The following is a 22159-nucleotide window of genomic DNA, read 5'->3' on the forward strand; positions in this document are numbered from 1 at the left end:
CCAGTTCTCTAGTGCTGGGAGTTATCATATTGCCTAAGACCACGATGCTACTGCTACCAACGTTGACTGTATCCAAGACCCAATTATCCACTCACTCTGCCATCGTGTAACCCAGGAGAAGTAAAAATGATCTAGTCAGACAAAAGCACATGATTCTAGTTATTAACACTTATTGACTATTGACTGGTGATTCTCAGCAAACTGTTTGCTGCCTTTCTTGTGATCCAGCTTCAGAAACTTTCCTTCTGTGGTTAACGTGATGCAGTATACAGTGTATGATCTGACGATTGCTGACAGACTCACTTCCTGCCTCTTCAATCTCTCCAGCAGACACATCTAGCCAACTTCTTGATGCAGAAGACAGGGACTTGGCTTTTTTAGGTGAGGAAATGGTTGTTCTTAGTGGAATCTGTTTTGGAAAATTGCTGTATGACCTTAGGCACCATGCTGTGTTTCAGTTTTAATGTGTTATCAGTCTTCTTGTAAATTAGTCAATCTTTGTGGAGAGCCACAAAATTTTATTAAATAAGTCTGCGGAGATATTTTTGCCATTAAGTGTAATGTTGAACATCTAGTGGTTAGTATGAGATTAGTTACAATTTATCATCTTAAAATAGCAGACGTAGACTATTGTAGTATCATTAAAATGAATAGACCCTTACATTAACTTATAAAACTATCAAATGTCATTAAAAGTTCACAGCTGTTACAGTCCTATCTACAACATGTTCAGCAGCACTTTAAGTATTGTGAACAAAGGCGAGGTAATTCTCGAAAATATGGATGGCACTCATTTAGGATAAGCACACTTTCTAATATCTTGAAACATGTTTAATATATTTTCACTTTCATTTTTGCAAAGAGATCATTTTAGGACCACTTTTTATATTTGTCTTAGTTGCACAAAAACGTGTTTGCCCCTTACTATTAGTGACTTTGTGATATTTGGAAACTATTATTCAAACTACAGAAAACACAGCAAGGTTTTGTTTTCTTCAAACCAGCCAGTTATCAAACAGGATGTAGCTCTAGTTCATATGCAAATTGTGAAAACAGTAGGGTGGGTAAATATATATATATATATATATATATATATATATATATATATATATATATATATATATATATATATATATATATATATATATAAATGTCATTAACTGCAGGCACGATTATGAAAGAGGCAGCGAATCACAAAATATTTCTGTTTGGGCCATTTCATTGATTGATTGATTTACACACACACACACATACATGTACCACGTAATCTATAAAAAATATAATAAGTTTCAATGACATATCCATATAACAACTACAATAACAGTACTACTACCATCTCTGATATAATATTGATAACAGCAACTGGATTATTATTACGATTATTAATATTCATAATTATAATAATTTTAATATCACACCAATATGGTGGAAAATACATCTTCATGACATTAATTTTAATATTATATCAATTTAGTCCGATGTAAATTTGGTTTTGGCAGATGTTACAGCTGCCAGACGATGACGAAGGTTTTAAATTAAAAATATCCTTTTTCTCCTGACAGTATTAGGGTACATCATGCGCCATTAGAATATGTTTGTAAACCTTAAGAGTGGCATCGGTCGTTTATTTTTTTTTCACTCATGTACAGTAAAATATTAACAGTTTAGTTTCCCCTCTTTTTCACCAGCATTTCTCAACAGTAAGGAATTAACCTCGTAGTTGGGTCCAATGCGAGCGGGCTAACCTGTCTTGAGTCAACATCATAACGACTAAACACAGGTTAGCACAAGCAAACACTTACCTTTGACATTAGCCACACAGCTAGCAAGTTATTCAGTGTACAACTGCGCGGTCCGATTAGAGTTATCACTGAACACTTTCCTTTTACGTCAGTAAATGGCAAACTTACCTGTAATATCCCGTAGGCAGCAAAACAGAAGAATTAGATTGACAAATTTCATATCGGAATCCCCTGTAATCCCAGTAAACTAGCTAAACGACTGGGCGACTCCACTGACAGCCTCTTTTCGTTTTGTTTCACTTGAAGCTGTTGTCGTCTCCCTTCCTAGTTAGCTCTCATCGCATATACACTGGAGCTCTGCCTGCCCGTCTCCAGCACCGCAACACACACACACACACACACACACACACACACACACACACACACACACACACACACACACACACACACACACACGGACAGACAGATACACCGTCACACAAGCACGTCCTCCTCCCTTCCGGCGCGTTTTGCCAAGTGAACAAGGACGCACCCACATCTAGTCGGTGACTTTAGCGAGAGACACTAGAAACAATTACGTATTGGCTATAAAACATCATTCAGTTTTATACACAGGAAGTGTGAAAAATAGTGGTGTAAATATCCCAGCTAAAAGTCTGGAAATATATAAAGGGTTTTGTTTGGGGCCAGTTTTCATCCTGCAAGTTGTTTACTTCCGCAAATCATGACTTCCGGGTTTACCGGTAAATATATTATTTGGCCAGGTGTTATGCGGTAGTTCTAGACAGAAAGGGGGACTATTTGTTCAGAGTCGAGCTTACTAAAGACACATAAACTTATATTTAAGTATTATTTTCAGCAGTAATATTCTTAATAACGTATCTGTCACCAGTCTGTATGAATACAAGTAGTAAACGGAGATAATGGTGCCAATCACGCGTGAGGTCCTGCCTCTCAATCACGTACTAGTTGTGAAGGGGGGAAAAACGAAAGAACATAATAAAACGCACAGACAGCAGTATATTTCCTGTTTCGTTTGTAACCAAAATGTCATGTCAGGTGTCTCCACTTCACTCCAGTCTAAATGTCATTATGGTTCGATGTTGTAAAGTAATTAAAATTGTATATTTAACATAGTGACGAAAATACTAATTGCAGTTTCAGCGGCTAGGCTTTGTTTTTGGTAAATGTTTGGTAATACAAAGCCAAAAATTTTACACTTGTTCAAAGTTCCAAATGACAATAAGTAGAAGCATAAATTATTGACATTGTGAGATTCTCTTGCAAGTAACTTTTAATCTTTCACCGTAAACTAGCACTATTCCCTACATGTTGTCATTATAGTAAATAAGCTGAATTAAATTAAATGAAATTAAAGGGAATTTTTTACTAAACTTTTTTCATAAGACATTCGGCAAAAATTGCATTAAAACCCTGTCGCTTTACGGTAAAACTTGGTTAAAGAGTAATTTGTCACCACCTAGTGTTTACATGAAGACGTTACTGTAACTATCAATGTGTTATATATATATATATATATATATATATATATATATATATATATATATATATATATATATATATATATATATATATATATATATATATGTATGTATGTATATCTATATCTATCTATATATCTATCTATATATCTATATCTATATATATATATATATATATATATATATATATATATATATATATATATATATATATTATATCTATCTATCTATATATATATATATATATATATATATATATGTATATCTATCTAACTATATATATATATATATATATATATATATATATATATATGTATATCTATCTATCTATATATATATATATAGATATATATATAGATATATATAGATATAGATATATATATAGATATATATATATATATATATATATACAGTAGATAGATAGATAGATAACCATTCAATAGTACAGGCCCACAGCCATCGACAGCTTCTTAATATTAAGAATGGTAGAGACTCACTTGATCTGTTTTACGACCTACTACTATGGTCGTACTGCATGCACTGCTACGCAAAACGGTCACTGCCACGGTAGATTCTTGTCATGCCGCCTTCTAGCGCCCTGGTAAAATGGTTAACTCAAACATATCTTGGAAGAGGCAGATTAGTTCTCAAAACTCAATTGTCTCTGTTGATGTTGTGTCAGTTTTTCTTCTAATTTAAATGAGTAATTATAAATGTAATAATTTCTTTTAATCGCATCTAACAAATCTGAAGTCGCACCGTGAGGATTTTGACATGAGAATACAAAACATTTAAAGATATAAAGATTTGTTCGTTATAAATCAGAATATGCCACATAATAGGATGTGGTGACTTCTGATTCTTGTAAATCTGGGGAAACAAACAAGCATATGCAGACGTCATACCATTTTAATGTGAGGAAAACATTTAGATGCCACACAATACGAACGGACTTGAATGTATCACCGCACGGGCGCGTACCCCCCCCCCCCCCCCCCCCCCTTGCTTGGACTGAAAGCGGTTCACTCTGATGACGTCACTCGCAGAGTTGTCATGGCGTCTTTGGGACCGAAGCTACCGTTACAATTGAGCTAAAACCAGTCGACAGCCTGCATATCGAAATGGAGAAAAATGCAAACCTGCATCGAGACACTGACGGGAGCTCTTTGGGTGCCACGATTGTGGGAGAAATGGGCGGTGTTCCTGCTGTGGGTGGAGTGAAAGGGACACCCGACAAATGCAAGAATAGTGAGGCTCCTCTCAGTACTTTGGTTAACGCTAGTTGTACTATCAGCACCACTAATGTTAGTGCTCCAAGCGCCGCTAATGTTATATCCAGTGCTGGGAAGTCTGAATTACCAGAAGTTGCTGAAGTCCTCTCTGTACAAGAGGATCGAAAGAAAGACAACGATGCGACCAGGTCGTGGTTAGGATCTGGGGATCAGATCCGTAACGGGATGGAGCAAGACTCGATCCTGATAGCAGCAGACAGCCAGGGTGGTGCCTCAAAGTTAGTAAACAACAGAAGCGACGAACCGCTCTCACCTCCCGCTAACGAGAACACAGACTCTCCGGCCAAGGTTTCAAATTGTGGAGAAAGTGAACCGATTAAACTTGCCAAACCGATTCACCAGTCTCCAGACAATGCGGTCACAGCAGACGTCAAATCGGGGCTGCCCGCTGATCCCACATTATCGGAGGGATTACCGAGTGGGAGTGACCCCGATCCCAGCCTCGGTGGAGAATCCCGCAGCATAGATTCACTCGAGTCCTTTTCCAACCTCAACTCTTGTCCCAGTTCTGACCTCAACAGCGAGGGGCTGGAGGACAGGGGGCAGGCTGCAGCCTTGCAGAGTGAGCTTGGGGCTGATGGGACAAAGACTTCGTGCGTGAAAGACCGGTCCTCCGGCCAGTCCGTGTACCACATCAAGTGGATGAAGTGGAGGGAGGAGAACACACCGATCATCACCCAGAACGAGAATGGCCCCTGTCCATTGCTGGCGATCATGAATGTCCTTCTGCTTGCCTGGAAGGTAAGTGCTCTGAAATTAGCATAGAAACTTGATTCTCTCTTAAATGTGTGTTTTGCTGTTATAACTGGGTTTAATCTAACTTTACTCCACCCAGTAAATATCATCAATATGTCTTGGTCATTCCAAGACAAATGGCAAGACAAGAGCCAGAAGGCGAGGCTCTCGATTTACCAGTCGATCTACGTTCCTACCCTCACCTATGGTCATGAGCTGTGGGTCATGACCAAAAGAACGAGAGCGTGTATACAGGTGGCTGAAATGAGTTTCCTCTGCAGGGTGGCCGCCGGGCTCTCCCATAGAAATAGGGTGAGGAGCTTGGTCAGAGTAGAGCCACTGCTCCTCTGCATCGAGAGGAGCCAGTTGAGGTGGCTCAGGCATCTGGTCAGGATGCCTCCTGAACGCCTCCCTGGTGAGATGTTCCAGGCACGTCCCTCTGGGAGGAGACCCCGGGGAAGACCCAGGACACACTGGAGGGATTATATCTCTCGACTGGCCTGGGAACGCCTCGGGATCCCCCCCGCAGAGTTGGCAAATGTGGCTGGGGAGAGGGAAGTCTGGGCTTTCCCTGCTCAGGCTGCTGCCCCCCGCGACCCGACCCCGGATAAGCGGGAGAAGATGGACAGATGGATGTCTTGGTCATTTCTTTTATGAGAAATGCTGATATATATGAGATTTTACTTAAGCGTGTCCATAGATTCTGAGTACTGACAGGCGATATAACAACTTTCTACACTGTAGCACTCAAAACTTTGATTATTTTTGTGTTAGAGTGTCTTCTTTAATAATTATGTAAGACATTAATGAATAGTGGGTATGTTTGTATTTGTTGCAGGTTAAGATGCCACCTATGATGGAAATTATAACTGCTGAGCAACTGATGGAGTATCTTGGTGAGTGAGTTGCTCTCACAAGAGCAAGTTGATACCAAATCATTTCTTTAAAAAAAGGAATAAATGCAGTGTTTATTCTCTTAAGCCTCATTACCTTGTTGAAACAGGAGCTCCCCTGCTTGGCATGTGCACAATAACATGCTGTTTTGACAACAAGTTAAAATGTCACTACAATATGTCTTGTCGCTTGTATACTAACTCGAACTGCAAGCGGACTTACATACATAGTTATGTATGAAGACTTTGCATTAAGTTTCAAAATGCAAGTGAACATTCTGGTATTTCATGTCCCCTCCAGTGAAAGGGTACATACTCAAAGGTCAGTTACACATTTAATCCAGAGTCAACAGAGGAAGAGACCACAACAGGGAAATCCCCCGTGAACTGATCTTGTGCTGTAGCAAAGGAAATAGGAGCTATCTCTTTTCTATGGCTGTATCCTGTTCTACTTAATTAAAAATCACCCTTCTGTATCAAAGTATGATGTCCAATGATCACCAGTTATCACTGTCAGTTCCCCAAGTGGCCACAGCAGTTTTCACAACAATTCTGGATTATATGACTAAATTTATACTGTTATGGTTATTTTTTTTTCACTTCTGTTTGTTGGCTAATATAACTAATCTGTAAGTTATGTACATTATCACTGATCTCTCTTTCTACTGTGTGTGTGCTTCTATTTTCATCCAATTTTTTCATCTTTAGAAAGAACAATTAGACTTTGTGTTTGCACTACATTACTACATTACTGCATCTGTAGTGTTTAGAGGCTTCTGCAATGTTCCAAACCTCCTGACTTTTTTTCATAACACATTACAACAAATGGCAGAGGTGTGATCAGGCTAAGATGGGGTCCTTGAAGTGGGTGGTGGTTGTCCCTCAGCAGCTCAGTTAACATTGTCTCATTACCAGTGAATCAGATGAAAACCAGCAAATAGAAACATATTTTGAGAGGTTGGCAAGTCAAAACCTAATTTGTAGTAATACCACACAGCTTTCTGCCCCCCTGCTGGAAAAAGTGTGGAGTTGCAGTAAAACTTCTTTCTAGGTGGAGAGCTTCAAGTAAGAGGAGTGTGTTGGCCGGTCGAAACATCTTGTGCAGTAACACCTTGCTTGTTGTAATTTCACAACACGTGGACGGACTGATTTTGTTGCATTTGGTATTAATTAGTAAAGTACAAGTTAGGGTGTGACAATTATCTCTCACAGCAAAGTCATCAGGAAGAAAAACAAAAACACTCTTTCAAGATTAAGAACGCTGAAAGGTCTTACCATGGAGACACTCTTCTCACTCTCATTTGCCTGAATAAGATGCATTTCTTGGTGGTTTTTTATGTTGATGGCATCCCCTTGAGCAATTCTCTGGTAAAATTTGTTTTGACATTGCCGCACAATGTACTTACCAGTTTCTAATAAATAATATGAGACTTTTTCAAAAGTATTTGCTCAAGACGCTGAAAGGAAGAAGTCGCCTGCACCAGTAAGAATGTATTTGCATTGTTTTCCCAGCAAGGCTCAACATGTTCTTCAGCAGTTCAACTTTTCCCAAACACACCAAAAGCAGTCAGATACAGATGTATCTGATACATCTGTATCTGATACAGATGTGTCATATCCATCTATGTGTGGCCTGCCTCAGAGAAATATCCTCGAGACTTGTTTTGTAAAGACTTGTACTGTGGTTTGCTGTGCTGGTGGTAGGTAAGCTGCATGTCTGAGGGGCAAACAAAGCAAAAACACCAGGAGCCAGAACACTGCCAGGCTCTGCCCTGTGATGGAGCCTGTCCTGCCTCAGAGCAGAGTAGATGAAGCTCTCAGGTGACAGCATTCATGAACTGAGTTGCATCTGATCCCACCTCATTGGCACAATCTTTTCTTGGGAGACATCTGTCCATTACACACACTACTGAACTATAGAAACATTTCAGACCATGTGGCAGATTGTGTGAAAATGCTCAAACTGCTTTATGATTATTCAGTGCTGGTTAACGTTGTAATGGCTTTACTGTTTCAGGCCAGTATGACACAATATTGCTGTTTCCGTCCTCTCTAGGTGACTACATTCTGGAAACCAAACCTAAGGAGATATCAGAGGCTCAGCGACTGAACTACGAGCAGGTGAGGCTTTGTCTAATCATTCTCGTGTATGTCATTTAACAGCTGTGTGTGAATTAGTAAGTTGCTGACCGTGGTATGTGAAGTGCCAGGATTCAGGCATGAGCTCACTCTCCTCTCCCCCTTGCTATGTGTTGAAATCATAACTGTGCACGTTTAACACAAGCTCTCACTCAGTACGTTCCAGCTGTTCCTACTGTCAGTATTCATATTTCCCTATTGGGCACAAAGTGAGAGCTCTTATGGCCTGCAGAAACACTTTTCAGCATATATACATGCTCACACTAAAGCCAGTTTGTACATTTGCATTGGAGGCAGCAGAGGCCAGCGAATGGTCCGTAATATGGAAATAAGCAAAGAGTTGATAGCAAACCACATGAAATCGCAGTTCGCTTTTCCCCATTGCTCTATAGGTTATATAAGATGAGTTTTACAAGGTCCAGGGAACAACAGGGGTCAGAAGTGTCAGATTATGTTGTTTCACATGGCGGCCGATGCTTAGAGACGCATGGCCGGGTTCAGCTTCCGGCTATTACTGAAGCGCTGTGTGTGTGTGTGTGTGTGTGTGTGTGTGTGTGTGTGTGTGTGTGTGTGTGTGTGTGTGTGTGTGTGTGTGTGTGTGTGTGTGTGTGTGTGTGTGTGTGTGTGTGGCTTACAATGAAAGGCTCTTGGAGATGGAGCTTCAGCCTCTCGTTTCCTCCCATCTCCGCTGCCAGCTTACAGTGTGGGAGGGGCCCCGCCTCTTCTCTTTTATGCGTGGCAGCACGTTTGCACATCTGTGAATGATTTGAAGCCCCACTTGTCCCTCACTTAGAGAGGAGCAAAAATAATGTGCAGTTTCCTCAAATAAGCTCACTGGAGCAGGCTTTCTCAATTTAAGCAGAGCTGAAATACAACCTGTTTAATAAACTAGCAGTGTCGTCGGTATGCAGAGTTGAAGTAAGGGAGTGGTCCGAGGTTGTCTTGTTATTATGGCGGTCTAATCCTAGACACGGGCCTGAGAGATGTTTCACATGTGGGTGTCGTCATGTCCATTTGCCATCTGTGACATACTGCGGTTGGTTCTTGCTGAATTTGGACAAAACGGTGGGCAGGCCTCCGGAAAACTACAGTAGCGTCTTTTTAATATATTGAAAAGAATAGTTTTCATTTCTCTTAGGACTGTTATGAAATGCAAATTTATTTTCTCTGGATGGAAACAAATACAAGACTTCATAATGCAAGTAATTCTATTTATAAATTCAGCTGAGAAGAAAACATCATCTGTCACAGGAGAGCATTTGGATTAAAATAGCAACGGCCTGACTGCTCTTTAGCTTTTGTTAAATATTTACCCAGAGGAGCCGAGGAAGTGAGAGTGTAGTTTTGCTCGGTCTTCATCGCAGAGGACCCAGCTCATCAAGGTGATTCATCCATGATGACTGTTCAAGCATTTTTTTTGGAAATGTATTGTTTTGAATTAAGGTTTTCTGAAGTAATGGGGAATATTTTTCACAAGTGTTTAGGAAAGTTTACCCCGCAATTGTTGTGCATAAAGCGCATTAAGTCTTAGCATGGATCAAAAACAATATTACTCTCCAATATTAAATATGCCCATAATTATGGCTGGTTTGATCATAAAGTGATATATTTATGTGTATCAGTTTGGTATTTTCTGCAACCTGCAGGACAGGTGGGCTGACAGCATACATGTGGAATTTAATCCACTACAAAAATGTTAGCTGTATATTTTTGTGTCATTTATATAATAAAGGAATATGATGGATGTCAAGTGTTTCTCTGTAGTGCGCATGTCTTTAAATAAGGTTGATAAATATCAGATAAATATCTGAGTTAGGATGATACATCTAACAACATGAAGAGCAGTGACAGTTGCTGATGTCCAAGTATGACCTATATTGTCGGACATCACAGTCTTATGAACTGTTTTATTTAAAGCTTCAACCAATTGGCCATCAAGTTATGTAATGGTTTACTATTTCCACCTACTGAGTGATGTGTTGTAGTTTAGGTTCATAGATCTGCTGTGTATTTGGTCATTCAGAATTGTAGGGAAGAGAGCAGAAAGATTTGATCCACTCGTGTCGAGTTAGACAACACACGCCTGACAAATATATAACAGCTGAGTTTGCAATCAAGATTTTAATGATTGATTGTATTGGGTTGATATTCGGGGTGGGAAAATCAAGTTGAAAATAGTGATTTTTTTTGCTTCACAATTTTAAAATCGATTTTTTTTTTTTTAACAAAAAATCGATTTTTTTTTTTCAAACAAATAAAAATAATCCATTATAACATTTTAGTCATTTTTATTGTTTTTATTGATCTTTTTACTTGTCTTCTGGGGTGTTATAGCAGCAGAATGATGATGATGATGGCTATTGTGTTGTTTTTTTCTAACTGAATCAAGAAAAATTAAGAGCGAAAAGATAAGTTTTATAGATTTATTTTGTTTTTAATCTACAAAAATCAGCAATATCAACCCAGTTTAAATTGTTTAGTGGCAATTTTATACTCAGAATGCAACATGGGAAAATAATTTAACTCTCTTCATACCACAACCTCTTCCTTTTATAAAATGCATGTACAGCGACATGTGTGGCTGCATTTTGAGCAAATGTGGGAATTGCTACAAAGCCAATGTTACACATTTCTCCAATCTAATCTCCTGGGATAAAAGTAATGCCTTTCATCTTGGCACCACTGTAACCTATTCTGTCAATTACAAGCTACACTAGCTTGTACCCATACTCATAAAAATAGCTTAATTATTTATTATTATAATATGATATACGATTTGCTCAGCAGTCTAGTTGGATACATTTTGGTTGGAAATCAACAAAAAAGGATGAGCATAGGCACCTAGATACTCAAAGTGTGGAAATACAGAAGGGTCCCAGCAGAGTAGCAGAGTGCTGTGCAAATGTCACACTGAGGAAGTGCATCCAACACAAGCCAATATGAATGAAAGTGATGCATTGCTAATCATCTGATCTCTGAGCACTCATCTGCTGTTGGAGCCCTTCACCCCTAAAGTGACGAGATGTGGTCCATTACACAGCCCCACTAATCCTGCCATCGCTGCTGCTCTTAAGCATCCTAATCCACACACTTAGATGAGCCAGCTGCAGGCTTTTCACCTCAGCTCTTCATGCCAGGGTGTCAAAACTGGGCCTGCTCACCGCTCATGGGATGTGTAGGATCTCTCAAGCAAATGGGACAAATTGAGTTGCATGCAGTATGGACATTGCATATCAGGATTGAGGGTGTTTTAAACCATTTATAACCACTTAGTTATATACATTCTTTGAGCATGAGCACTATTAAAAATGTATGAAACCTTCATTTGTTTCTGTCTTTTGCACTGTAAGTCAGACAGAATTTATTTTTTAAGTTTTTGTGAAATATTTATGTGGATTATATAACATTTCCACATGTATTAAACATGTAGCTGACATCCTTTGAGTGCAATACAAATAAGTCACTAAAGAATGACACTGGATTGACCTGCTTCATGGAGTCAGGAAATGGCAGATAAATCTGAACATTGTAGTAGTAGCTCTGAGGTTATGTTTCTTCATCATGTCTTGTGTAATGTGAAGAGTTTGAATCAAATGAAAATTACTGAGAACAGCACACTCAGGGCTCAGCTGGAAGGTTCATCTCAATCTCAGAGTTAAATGGCAGCTGAGGTTTTGCGCCAGCTGGGAAGCAGTGCTTTGAGGCTAAAAGCAATAGTTAGTCGTTTTTACTGGGTTTCTAAGGTGTGTGCAGTGTTTGAATAAGGTGCTATATTCCTTGTGATTTTCATACTAGTACTATTCCAATTCAGATGATTCTGTAATCTTGTAGGATTAAACAGATAAATGCTAGTTTTTCATATAGGAAATGGCTACTTCATTAAAAAAAAAAAATAGTTTGGGGAATGATGAAAGGACACTTCTTTCTGCATATTGTAAATATATGTATTTACATGAACAAGGAAAAGAGTAATAAAAATTTCTACATATATACATACATATAGTAATATATGCTGAGCTAAAACCAAAATGGAAATATGTCTGTTATTTTTAATACCACTTTTTTTTCTAACTGGATTCTCAGTAAACGTTTGTAGGTAAGACTGTAAACATGCATGACTCATTTTCATGCCTCAGTCATCTTTTTCCCATCGGTCGGTACATTTTCATGGTTCTTTACTTTTTTTCCTCAAATCAGTTCATAGCAGCTATTGTGGGTTTGTTTTGCACCCAAGAGACATTTCCGGAGGGCGATATCATATGAAAAAGTGATGTCAGAGCATATTCTTCCAGAATGAGTTATCTCCTATTACATGACTGTAAAGACATCTCAACAGAGGCAAATTTTTTCAAAACTGAACTTCAGGACACCAAAAGTACTACAATTCCTAGCCCATCCAGTTTCAGTTGATTTGTTGTTTCTTAACTTGTTAACCATCAGCTAACAGATAGTTGTTAACTGAGCTGAATGATGAACTGTAGTTTGTTACGTGTAGTGAGTCTTTCTTCTCGTGTCCGAGCCTTACAGTGAGATAAAAGATGAATCAATGAAGGGACTGAGAATTTTGTAGAAATTTACTTTAAATAAGCAACTGAACAGCCTGTCAAATACTTGCAACTGTTTAGCTTTGTCCAACTCCTCTGCTCTGTCATAGTTTCACAAGAATCTGTGTTCTTTCATTTTCCAGAACATGAGCGATGCCATGGCAGTGTTACACAAGCTGCAGACGGGTCTGGATGTGAACGTCAAGTTTACAGGCGTGCGAGTATTTGAGTACACCCCAGAATGCATTGTGTTTGATCTGCTTGACATCCCTCTTTACCATGGCTGGCTTGTTGACCCCCAGGTGAGTTGGAAGTTATTTTTTTCCTCCTTTTAAGCACATCTACAAATATAGAAATGTCCTCAGTCAAGTCGGTTATTGCGGTTTTTGTCCATGGCTGCCATGACATGACAACAGATTGTCCTGACAGGTAACCTGCTGATGATGATAATGCAGGAAGACTTCGCTCACATTATTTACACACAACAAATTTGAACTTTTTTCCTTGAAAAAAATAAATAAATAAACACCAGACATCTTCCTTTTACAGGACAAATTGTAACATTATTTTAAACTCATCATATGACAAATTGCAGCACAACGTGAGGCAATTTGACACTTTGATGTGTCAGCTTTTCTTTGTCTAGACCTGCTCTGCACTTTGTAAAGAATCATAAAAACCCTGGATCCAGGTTTTGGTCTTGATCAGTTTTAAAATCTAATTACTTGTTCCTTATTGCTTAACTTTTTTATTTATATTACTAATAGACAGTCAAACCAACGATACCAAAAACATAACTTTCACCTTTAATAAAAACCAACAATACTGAGTGTGTGTGAATACCCAAGGTAGCGTTTTTGTTGAAAATTGGAAACTAACCAGTTACAAAAGTGCTGCAGTAAATGTTGACCGTAAGCTGCTAACCATAGTGCTGATCATACTGATGTTCTTAAAGTTTTCCTTTCTGATATTCCACAGATGTGCACAGTAAATCGGAAATATCCAGTGGTAAAGGATGAAATGTATTTGCTGCTAAACCTCTTACAGACCACTGATTAGAATCTAATGACTCATTAATCAGCCACTTAAACATAAATGGACCAAAGTGATGCACAAAGTATCAATGTACAATAGCAGGAGTGATATAAAAACAACTACAGGAGTACAAAACGACAAGTACATGCAATAGAACTTAACTTTAGCACCACATACCCAACATTATCAGAAGAACTTTTGTGCCCAAAGAGCGACCCATATCCTCCAGACAATAGAGTCTGGAAATATTTGGTGTCTGGGTGCTGACAACATATTCTCCAGGTACTGTTGATTGCTGGGTGAGATTTATGTAGGCTGGGTTCCAATGCGTCCCACAGTTGCACAACTGGGTAGCTTGGAAGTTAAGTATGCACCCTGCTATCTTTGGGGTGTTCCTTGAAGTGCTCCTGTTCTTTATGGTGTTTAGGGGCCTGCCGTCATGGCAGTCTTAAGATATGTGTTGTTAAAGGACATTTTCCAACTTTGGACCTCAGTCCTTTATCATCATTCAGAGATATAAGATGTAGGAAAGGTTTTCAAGTTGAGGTGATTCACTTCAAGCTTTACTGCTTTGATTTTTTATTCCTCATCCCTCGGTTCTTTCTCTTTTTTTAAATGTATAAATCTGCCTTCTCATAAACAGAATAAATGCAGTGAAATACAATAAAATATAACTTCTTTTAGTTCACACCAAAGCTTTTGGTAAATGCTTTCTGACATTTTTTTTAATCTTTGTGCTTGCAGATGCATGACATTGTCAAGGCAGTTGGCAACTGCAGCTACAACCAGCTGGTGGAGAAGATAATATCCTGCAAACAATCTGACAACAGCGAGCTGGCAGGGGAAGGTGAGAGCTTTCTCTTCACTCATTCTCTCCTTCTGTCATCTATTTTCTTCTCTTTTGGCCGACAGAGGAAGAGAAACAGGGGCAAAGTCGTGCACTTTGGTAAACAAAAGAGGAAGAAGAAGAGGACGGTTTAAAAATGGTCTTTCTGTTTAGTGGCACATTAGTTCTGATTCATGTTTACTGGACTGTCCAGTGTTAATACACTAAAAGGATCACAGTATTTATTTGTTTTCATATGGGCTGCTCCCAAGTCAGCACGTCAGAATCTTTCTGCATTTTTACCCCCTTTGAGTACAAATGTCATACAGGTCACTTTTTAAGCAGGTGAATTTGTGATTTTTTTTTTTTTTTAAATAACTGTAAAATAGTTTCTTGACAAGCAACACATGACAACTGGGCCTGGACTCTTAGTCTAATAAATTGACTATTTTTACATTCTTAGCATCCATATACATGAGTCCCAGGCAAGTTAGAGAAGAAACACACCAAACACAAGGATCCAAATTAATATTTGCATGAGGGGTGGGAAAATCGAATAAAAAAAAAATCAAAGATCAGGATTTTTTTGCTTCACAATTGTAAAATAGATTATTTTTTAAAAATATCTTTTTTTTATATATAAATAAAAAAATTACAATATAAAATTTTTGTCATTTTTATTATTTTTATTGATCTTTTTACTTGTCTTCTTGGGGATTATAGCCGCAGAATGATGATCTGGCTACTGTGTTGTTTTTTTCCTAATTGAAATCAAGAAAAATTATGAGCAAAACAAGTTTTGTCCTTTTTTTTTTTGTTGTTGTTGTTTTAATTTTACAAAAATCAGCAATATCGAGGAATTATGAGAATCTCAATTAAATCGAATCGGCACCCAAAAAATCTGAATCTAATCAAATCGGGACCAAAGCATATCGTCACAGCTCTAACATGCATATATGCATTACTCCTTTTACAAGCCAGTAAATTACAAAGTCTCTGTCTTTGTAACTCTGTTTCTAAATCCACTTTTCATGTTGTAGGTATTGTAGCAGAGCAGTTTCTGAGCAGCACGGCCACTCAGCTCACTTACCATGGCTTATGTGAGCTCACCTCCACTGTACAGGAAGGAGAGCTCTGTGTCTTTTTCAGGAATAACCACTTCAGCACCATGATCAAATACAAGGTACACTAAAAAGTACTGACAACATTTTTCATAACACACATCACTGAAATAATACATAAGTTATGGTTTCGACCATCGATTTGTGTCGTCTATCCTTCCAATTAGTGATCAGATCAAAAACTTGTTTGTAAAACAAAAACTTGTAATGGTAAGTTAAAATGTATTATTCTTTTTCAAATTAGATTTAGATAATGAGGTGTTCTCTTTCATCATCTCCTCATCATTTCCTCATGATTACACAGATGTTTTCAACACGTCATACACGTGTTTTCAACCAATAGTTGAAAATGTTATAAAATGCAACAGGTAGAAACTGATTGACCTGGTTTTATAGCCATCTCTACTGCCCCACCTTTAACAGCCCTTCTCCACAGCTGGCTCGGCATTGACTGGAGCCGGAGCAGACTTCCTGTCATCCACAGGAGGGGAAGTACCCGCCAGTTTTCATTTCAAATAGTACACTGTTGCTGCCAATGCAAGCAATGCTGTGTGTCCCATAACACTTGCACAAAGCATCCCCCATGATCCCCAGCTGTCATTTTTTTTGTGAACATGAAGATGCAATCATTTATAATGAGAAGCTAGAAAAAATAAAAAATACTGATGTAGAGTTGGTGCGTGTCTACAACCAATAGAAATGGTGTATGTAGTGTAAAAATTCTGAGGTGTGTGTAAGTCATACATATGTGGTTGTTTTCCAGGGCCAGCTCTACCTTCTAGTGACAGACCAGGGTTTCCTGACAGAGGAGAAGGTCGTCTGGGAGAGTCTGCATAATGTTGATGGAGATGGAAACTTCTGTGATTCGGAGTTCCGGTTGCGACCTCCTTCAGACCCAGAGACTGTGTACCGCGGCCAGCAGGATCAGATAGACCAGGTCAGAATGCTGTTGCAGGCAAACTAGCAAAACCAGCAATAACCAAACCCAAAATTGGAAATTCGATGTGCCTTTCTTACATCGTTGTTTAAAAACAGAAAGAGAAAGCAAACTAATGGCACGCTGGCCAAGAGTCAACATTGAATTTTTTTAATTTTCAGGAAGACTTACAACATCAAGAAGTTCACATTTCCATGTTAGGATATTAAACACTGCACAAAGCATAGGTGGAGCAGAAGCACTTTGACTTCCCACTTCCAGGTTGACACATAAATTGAAGTTGGGTTGAGATCAGATGTCTAGGCTGAATATTTGTACTTTAAGCTGTGAGTGGTGTCAACAAATCACTACAAATCTTGGGTGTTTTTCCCAATATTTTCATCCTGCAATGTATATTCCAGAGCAAGGCTACCTGGTGCCTGCTTCTGTTCTTACTCGTTCTTTCTGGTACCACAGTGGTCCTTACTAAATGAATTAGTTTCTGTCTCTGATGCATTTTCATTGGTTCATTAGTTCCTGTATTCATTTCTAGTTGGCCAGAGTGGCAAGAAGGCAGTTTGCTGACAAATTATCAGATTTGCTACCACATACACACAGACCAGACTGTGTGTACGGGGGGGAACTTGTTTGTTTCACATATACTGTGGTTCAGCCAGTCTTATCTTAAAAAAAAGAAAATGTTTACAGGGAAAAAGATATTCAGACATGTTATGCAATAATAAATTCTGTTTGATTTCGAGAATGTTCAATTATGCCAATGGGGAGAGTGGATCTATGCACTCACTGAGTGCGTAACATAAAGATCACAGATTAAAATACAATGCATAAGAACTGTTTATTACACCGTACTATATTGGCTACTAAAAAGAACAAAGAAAACACAAAAAAGTGCAATCACTAGCAACAACAAAGGAAAACTAATAAGGACACAGTGAACTCAGTTAATACGCATGAGGTTGCATAATCAGTACACTACGCAACTACTCTGTGTGTGTGTGTGTTTATGTCTGTTATCAGGACTATCTGATGGCGCTGTCACTACAGCAGGAGCAGCAAAGCCAAGACCTGCAGTGGGAGCAACTTCCTGAAGGCATCAGTGATCTGGAGCTGGCGAAAAAACTTCAGGAGGAGGAGGACAGACGGGCCTCCCAGTACTACCAGGAGCAAGAGCAGGAGCAGGCGGCAGCAGCACAGGTAAGCTAAGCAGAGCAGGACTGAGAGGGTAAAGACTAATCAACGGGTGGGCAACTCCAATCCTCGAGAGCCACAGTAAGGATACATCAGACTTAATTAGCAGGCTTGTGCAGAGTTTGACATCAAACTCTGCACAAGCCTTCTAATTGCCAGTCAGTTCATGTTCATGCTAGTTCGGCATTGGTTATGACAGTAAACAGAAAAGGATCATTGTAAATTCAGTAGCAATGTGGGACAGTTATGAGTGACCTGGTACGTTACTTACCTGCACATAGCAAAGTGGTTCATGAGTGCATGAATTGCTCTCAAGCATGTACCAGTGATTAAGCTAATTTCATAGCTGTTTTCTGAAAACTAGAATAAAATTATTTGTAAAAGCCGCAGGGAGAATAAAGTTACCAACATGTCTGATTTTAAGGGTCCAGTGTCAACATTATGACCGCATCATCCAAAGTGTTTCAGTGTATCCAAGTTTCAGCCCTGCATGAAGTAAAACTTGATCACGTTTTGTAAACTAAATATTTTTCTGATCTGCTTTATGCGCAGTTTCCTCATTCAAAAACAGAAATATATTTCATGTTTCACATTGTAATAATAAAACATATACAAATTCCATGCTAACAAAAATAGTTAAGGTAAAGTGTTTTTTTTTTCCCCCTGCATAGCAGGTCTATGCTTCACATTTCACAATATCATCTAAATATAGCCATTTTTTGTCTCTTAGTCCATTAGCAATAGCTACTATAGCTTAATAGTATGAGCTATTGCGTCACGTTAAGCTTGACAGCAGCATGTAAAACATGGAACGTTTTATGTTGAATTTACAACTTTTCACCTAAACTTATCAAGTTGCTGTTGTCGGGAATTAAATCTTTCTGTTAATTTACTTCACCCACTTCTGTCGAACACCCCTGTTTTCTGCTCTCCAATCTATGTGGAAAGGTGTCAGACAGGGGCAAGCTTCATAGTCTGTGTTGTTCACATTCAGCTTTTTTCCACAGCTGAAGTTTTCTGCTGCTGTTGGTGATAAGCAGTTCTTGGTTAGGTAAAAAAAAAAAAAGAAACAGTTTATTGTTAAAAAAAAAAAAAAAAAAAAGACCCGATTCCCATCAGAATGGCTTGTTACAGACACACACCTGTCACAGGGAAAATGGCAGACAGTCTACTTCCGGTTTGCTCAGAGCATTCAGTTACTCTGCTCCTGATGTCTGGAATTCTCTCCCGCCAGACGTCCATAACAATGAGCGTTTACCTCTGTTTAAATCCAACCTCAAAATGCACCTGTTTAAGAAAGCATACTCTCTCTAATTACTCTGTCTCACGGTTTTGTGTCTGTATTTTATTTATTTATTGTTTTCTATTGTTGTCTTCCGCCTGTTTGATTGTACAGTGACCCAAAAGGTGCTTTTTAAATGAAATGTATTACTACTATTCTTATTAGTCTATGAGAACAATGTAATTTCAGGGCTAAAGTCTTAAAGGAGCTCGCCACTTGGTAACTGATGCTGTGAGCAAGTTGTTACTAAATTTAATATAAACAATGTTGTAGTGCTTAAAATAAACAATTAAAAAAAAAAAACAATACTTCAGAATGTCCCTGCTTCAGTCTTATTCACCACTGACTCTACTGCTGTCCACTTTCTGGTGAATCTAATGAATGAAAATTTGAAATTCTTCAACCATCATGAACCCTATGTTCACCTTCGGTAAGTAAGGGAGATGGAGCATCAGTGGTTCCAAACCTAGATTCAGTGATGATATGGAGGTGTATTATTGCACATTAGTGGATGACACGCTTAACAGTGAAGGTGACGTTGGTCTTTAATTGAAGTATTCAAGATCTACATTAAGATATTCAACCATTCAGATGCCGTCTTCGTCAGGAGTTGCTTTACTTATTCCAACGAGAAAACAATAAACAACTTTCTGCATATTGAGCAACAACCGCTCATGGACCTGTAATCACATATTATGGGACCTAAAGCTGCCTGACCTTCCCCGGTTTCAACCTTTATATCAGATTTCATAGAATCCAGTGATGAAATGGTTTGCTAATTCTGTTTATATATTGCACTTCTATGAAAGATGGCTTGTAGTATACATGCATCTCTAAATTTGTACTCCAATGCCGCTGTTTGCTCAGCAGGGCCAGCAGGAGCTTGTGGAGGGAGTTGAGGCAGACGGAGGAGGTGCAGGAGCAGCTGGAGCCGCGGCCAGTCCTGGGACTGCAGCAGCAGCTGGAGCCACACCCAGTCCCGGAAAGCAATCGTCAAGCGGGGAACGCAAAGCCAAGAAAGAGTCAAAAGATAAAGACAAGTGTGTTATTTTGTAACATACAGCTCGTCTTTTTGAGTGTGCATTTGTGTTTTGTGCATTTGCCTATTTGTGTGAAAGGAGACGGCTTTTGCTTCTCCGCGGAGGGACACACTACGTGCAGCGACTACTTGATGACAGACAAGGGAAGGAGGTAACAGAGAAGAGATTAGACTCACAGAGGATTGGTTGTTCCCAAGCCACTGGTGCCTGCTATCCTCTATCCTCAGTGGAACCTGGACATCAGAGGAAGGGACACTACAATAACTACAACTACCCGTTATCTTTCATAGAGTCAGCCAAACTTTGTTACAAGTTGCACAGTGCACTATATTTGTGATGTGGGGTCAAATTTATCTGGGGTGGTGTATTTTCTAGAAAAAAAGATAACCTAAAGAAGTGAAGCACCATCCTTTCACAGGGAAAAATACTCATTTAATTCATCACTCATACAGCTTATAAGCTTTTTTTTTTTTTTTTTTTGTACGCATCTTTATTTACAGAAGATTATTTACAAAGATCCATTTTTTTTGTTTTTATGCCAAGATTTTCATTTTATGTATTTGTTGTGTTCCTCACTTTTAGGAAAGGTTTTATGTTTTTTTTCAATAAGCCGAAAAGGGATTTTTCTCGCCTCTTTAGTAACATCATTTGTGTCCCCTTGGAAACGCTATATACTGAAGGCTGATAATGCCAGACAGCTGCCAGACACTGTAGCTACCATACAAGACTAATCACAGCTTGCCCTGTTCAGATTTGCCTTAACAGAGTTTGGCAGCGTTGTACTCTGCTCTGTTTGAATGTGACTGCAGGTTTGTTTTCATGTGTCTAGTGTGCAGTATGCTGTATGATGTGATCGTGTGTGGTGTATTATTTGCTGAGCTTTACAGATGTAAGAAATTTCAATTTGGAAATGGCCAATATTTTTTACATTGTTGCTGCAGATTTTGGACATGTCATGTCTTAAGTTACTCGAGTTTGAGAAAGCTTCATGAGGTCTTTCTTTCTCTCTTTTTTCGTCTTTTCGTCTAATGTTTCTGTGACAGCTTGTTTTCAGTCTGTGTGTTAGCAAGAACTGCCATTAATTTATCTCACATGGATGTACAGGCAAGTGACAAATTAAAGGAAAAACCTGAACCCTTGACCTCGACTGCAAGGGTTCTCAATTGGCCCGGTTTTACACTGGGAGAGGACAAATCAACAAGCTGTTTTTAAGTTGCTCTTGTAGGATGGCACCGTTCTCTTGCAGAATGACTGTGCCTACATCTCCCGGAAATGAACCAATGAATGGTTTGATTTGAGAACACAGATGGGAGTGACGGGCTGGACAGGTGTCTTTAATGTCCCACAGAACAGCTGAAATGCCAATATTCACTGCCAGAGTTTTTGTTTTAATTTGTCACCCATCTTTACCTTCACAGTCAGTTTTTGAGGGAAAAAAAGATCCTAAAAGTAGTATGTGGAGACCACATGAATTTGCGGCGTTAAGGTCAGCTTTACTAGCTCTGTCTTGAATTTTAAACCTCATCTATTATCAGTAGATTTAAGACTTTAAAGTGAAACTTCTCAAAGTCTGCTGTGAGGTACAGAATGTAGACTCTGAATTCTGAAATCCTATGGTGTCACTTTTTGCTTTTGTGCATTTAACTACGGCATCGAGCATGCAAACACACATTGTACATATTTACCAACTGCTTTCATATGATGGATTTGGCTTGTGCTTTGTGCCATTATTGCACCATGGGACTGCCTCCTGGGACTCTTTTCTATCTATACATTCCAGTCAGATGCCTTGATTCAAGCCATCTGTTGCTGGCTGGAGACAGTCGTCACAGAAGGCTTTTGCAGTGCTTGCAAATCAGTTTGTTTCTATTATTTTGTTCAGT

The 22159-nt window shown here is 38.9% G+C and overlaps 2 protein-coding genes across 3 annotated transcripts in view; one reads left to right on the forward strand and one right to left on the reverse strand.

Moving 5' to 3' along the window:
- adam10a (ADAM metallopeptidase domain 10a) overlaps positions 1 to 2149 on the reverse strand; it is a 35053-nt gene extending 32904 nt beyond the window's left edge. Inside the window, exon 1 of the mRNA XM_079254159.1 lies at positions 1911 to 2149. Within this exon, the coding sequence (XP_079110285.1) occupies positions 1911 to 1962 (52 nt within the window). The 5' untranslated portion in view covers positions 1963 to 2149. The remainder of the gene's footprint in view (positions 1 to 1910) is intronic.
- A 2216-nt stretch (positions 2150 to 4365) lies between these two features.
- mindy2 (MINDY lysine 48 deubiquitinase 2) lies at positions 4366 to 20791 on the forward strand (the record flags this gene model as incomplete). 2 transcript variants are annotated; one of them, XM_079238450.1, is made up of 9 exons in its annotated part: positions 4366 to 5277; positions 6110 to 6167; positions 8221 to 8285; positions 12991 to 13149; positions 14627 to 14729; positions 15749 to 15891; positions 16593 to 16766; positions 17784 to 17960; positions 20104 to 20791. In XM_079238450.1, the coding sequence occupies 9 exons, from the start codon at positions 4366 to 4368 to the stop codon at positions 20290 to 20292; spliced, it is 1980 nt and encodes a 659-aa protein (XP_079094576.1). In that variant the 3' UTR covers positions 20293 to 20791. The 2 variants fall into 2 exon arrangements, with proteins under 2 accessions (XP_079094576.1, XP_079094577.1); XM_079238451.1 differs by having other exon boundaries at positions 20107 to 20791.
- Between the last annotated feature and the right edge of the window lie 1368 nt (positions 20792 to 22159).

Source organism: Telmatherina bonti, assembly GCF_933228915.1.
Source record: "Telmatherina bonti genome assembly, chromosome: 1".
Classification (NCBI taxonomy): domain Eukaryota; kingdom Metazoa; phylum Chordata; class Actinopteri; order Atheriniformes; family Telmatherinidae; genus Telmatherina; species Telmatherina bonti.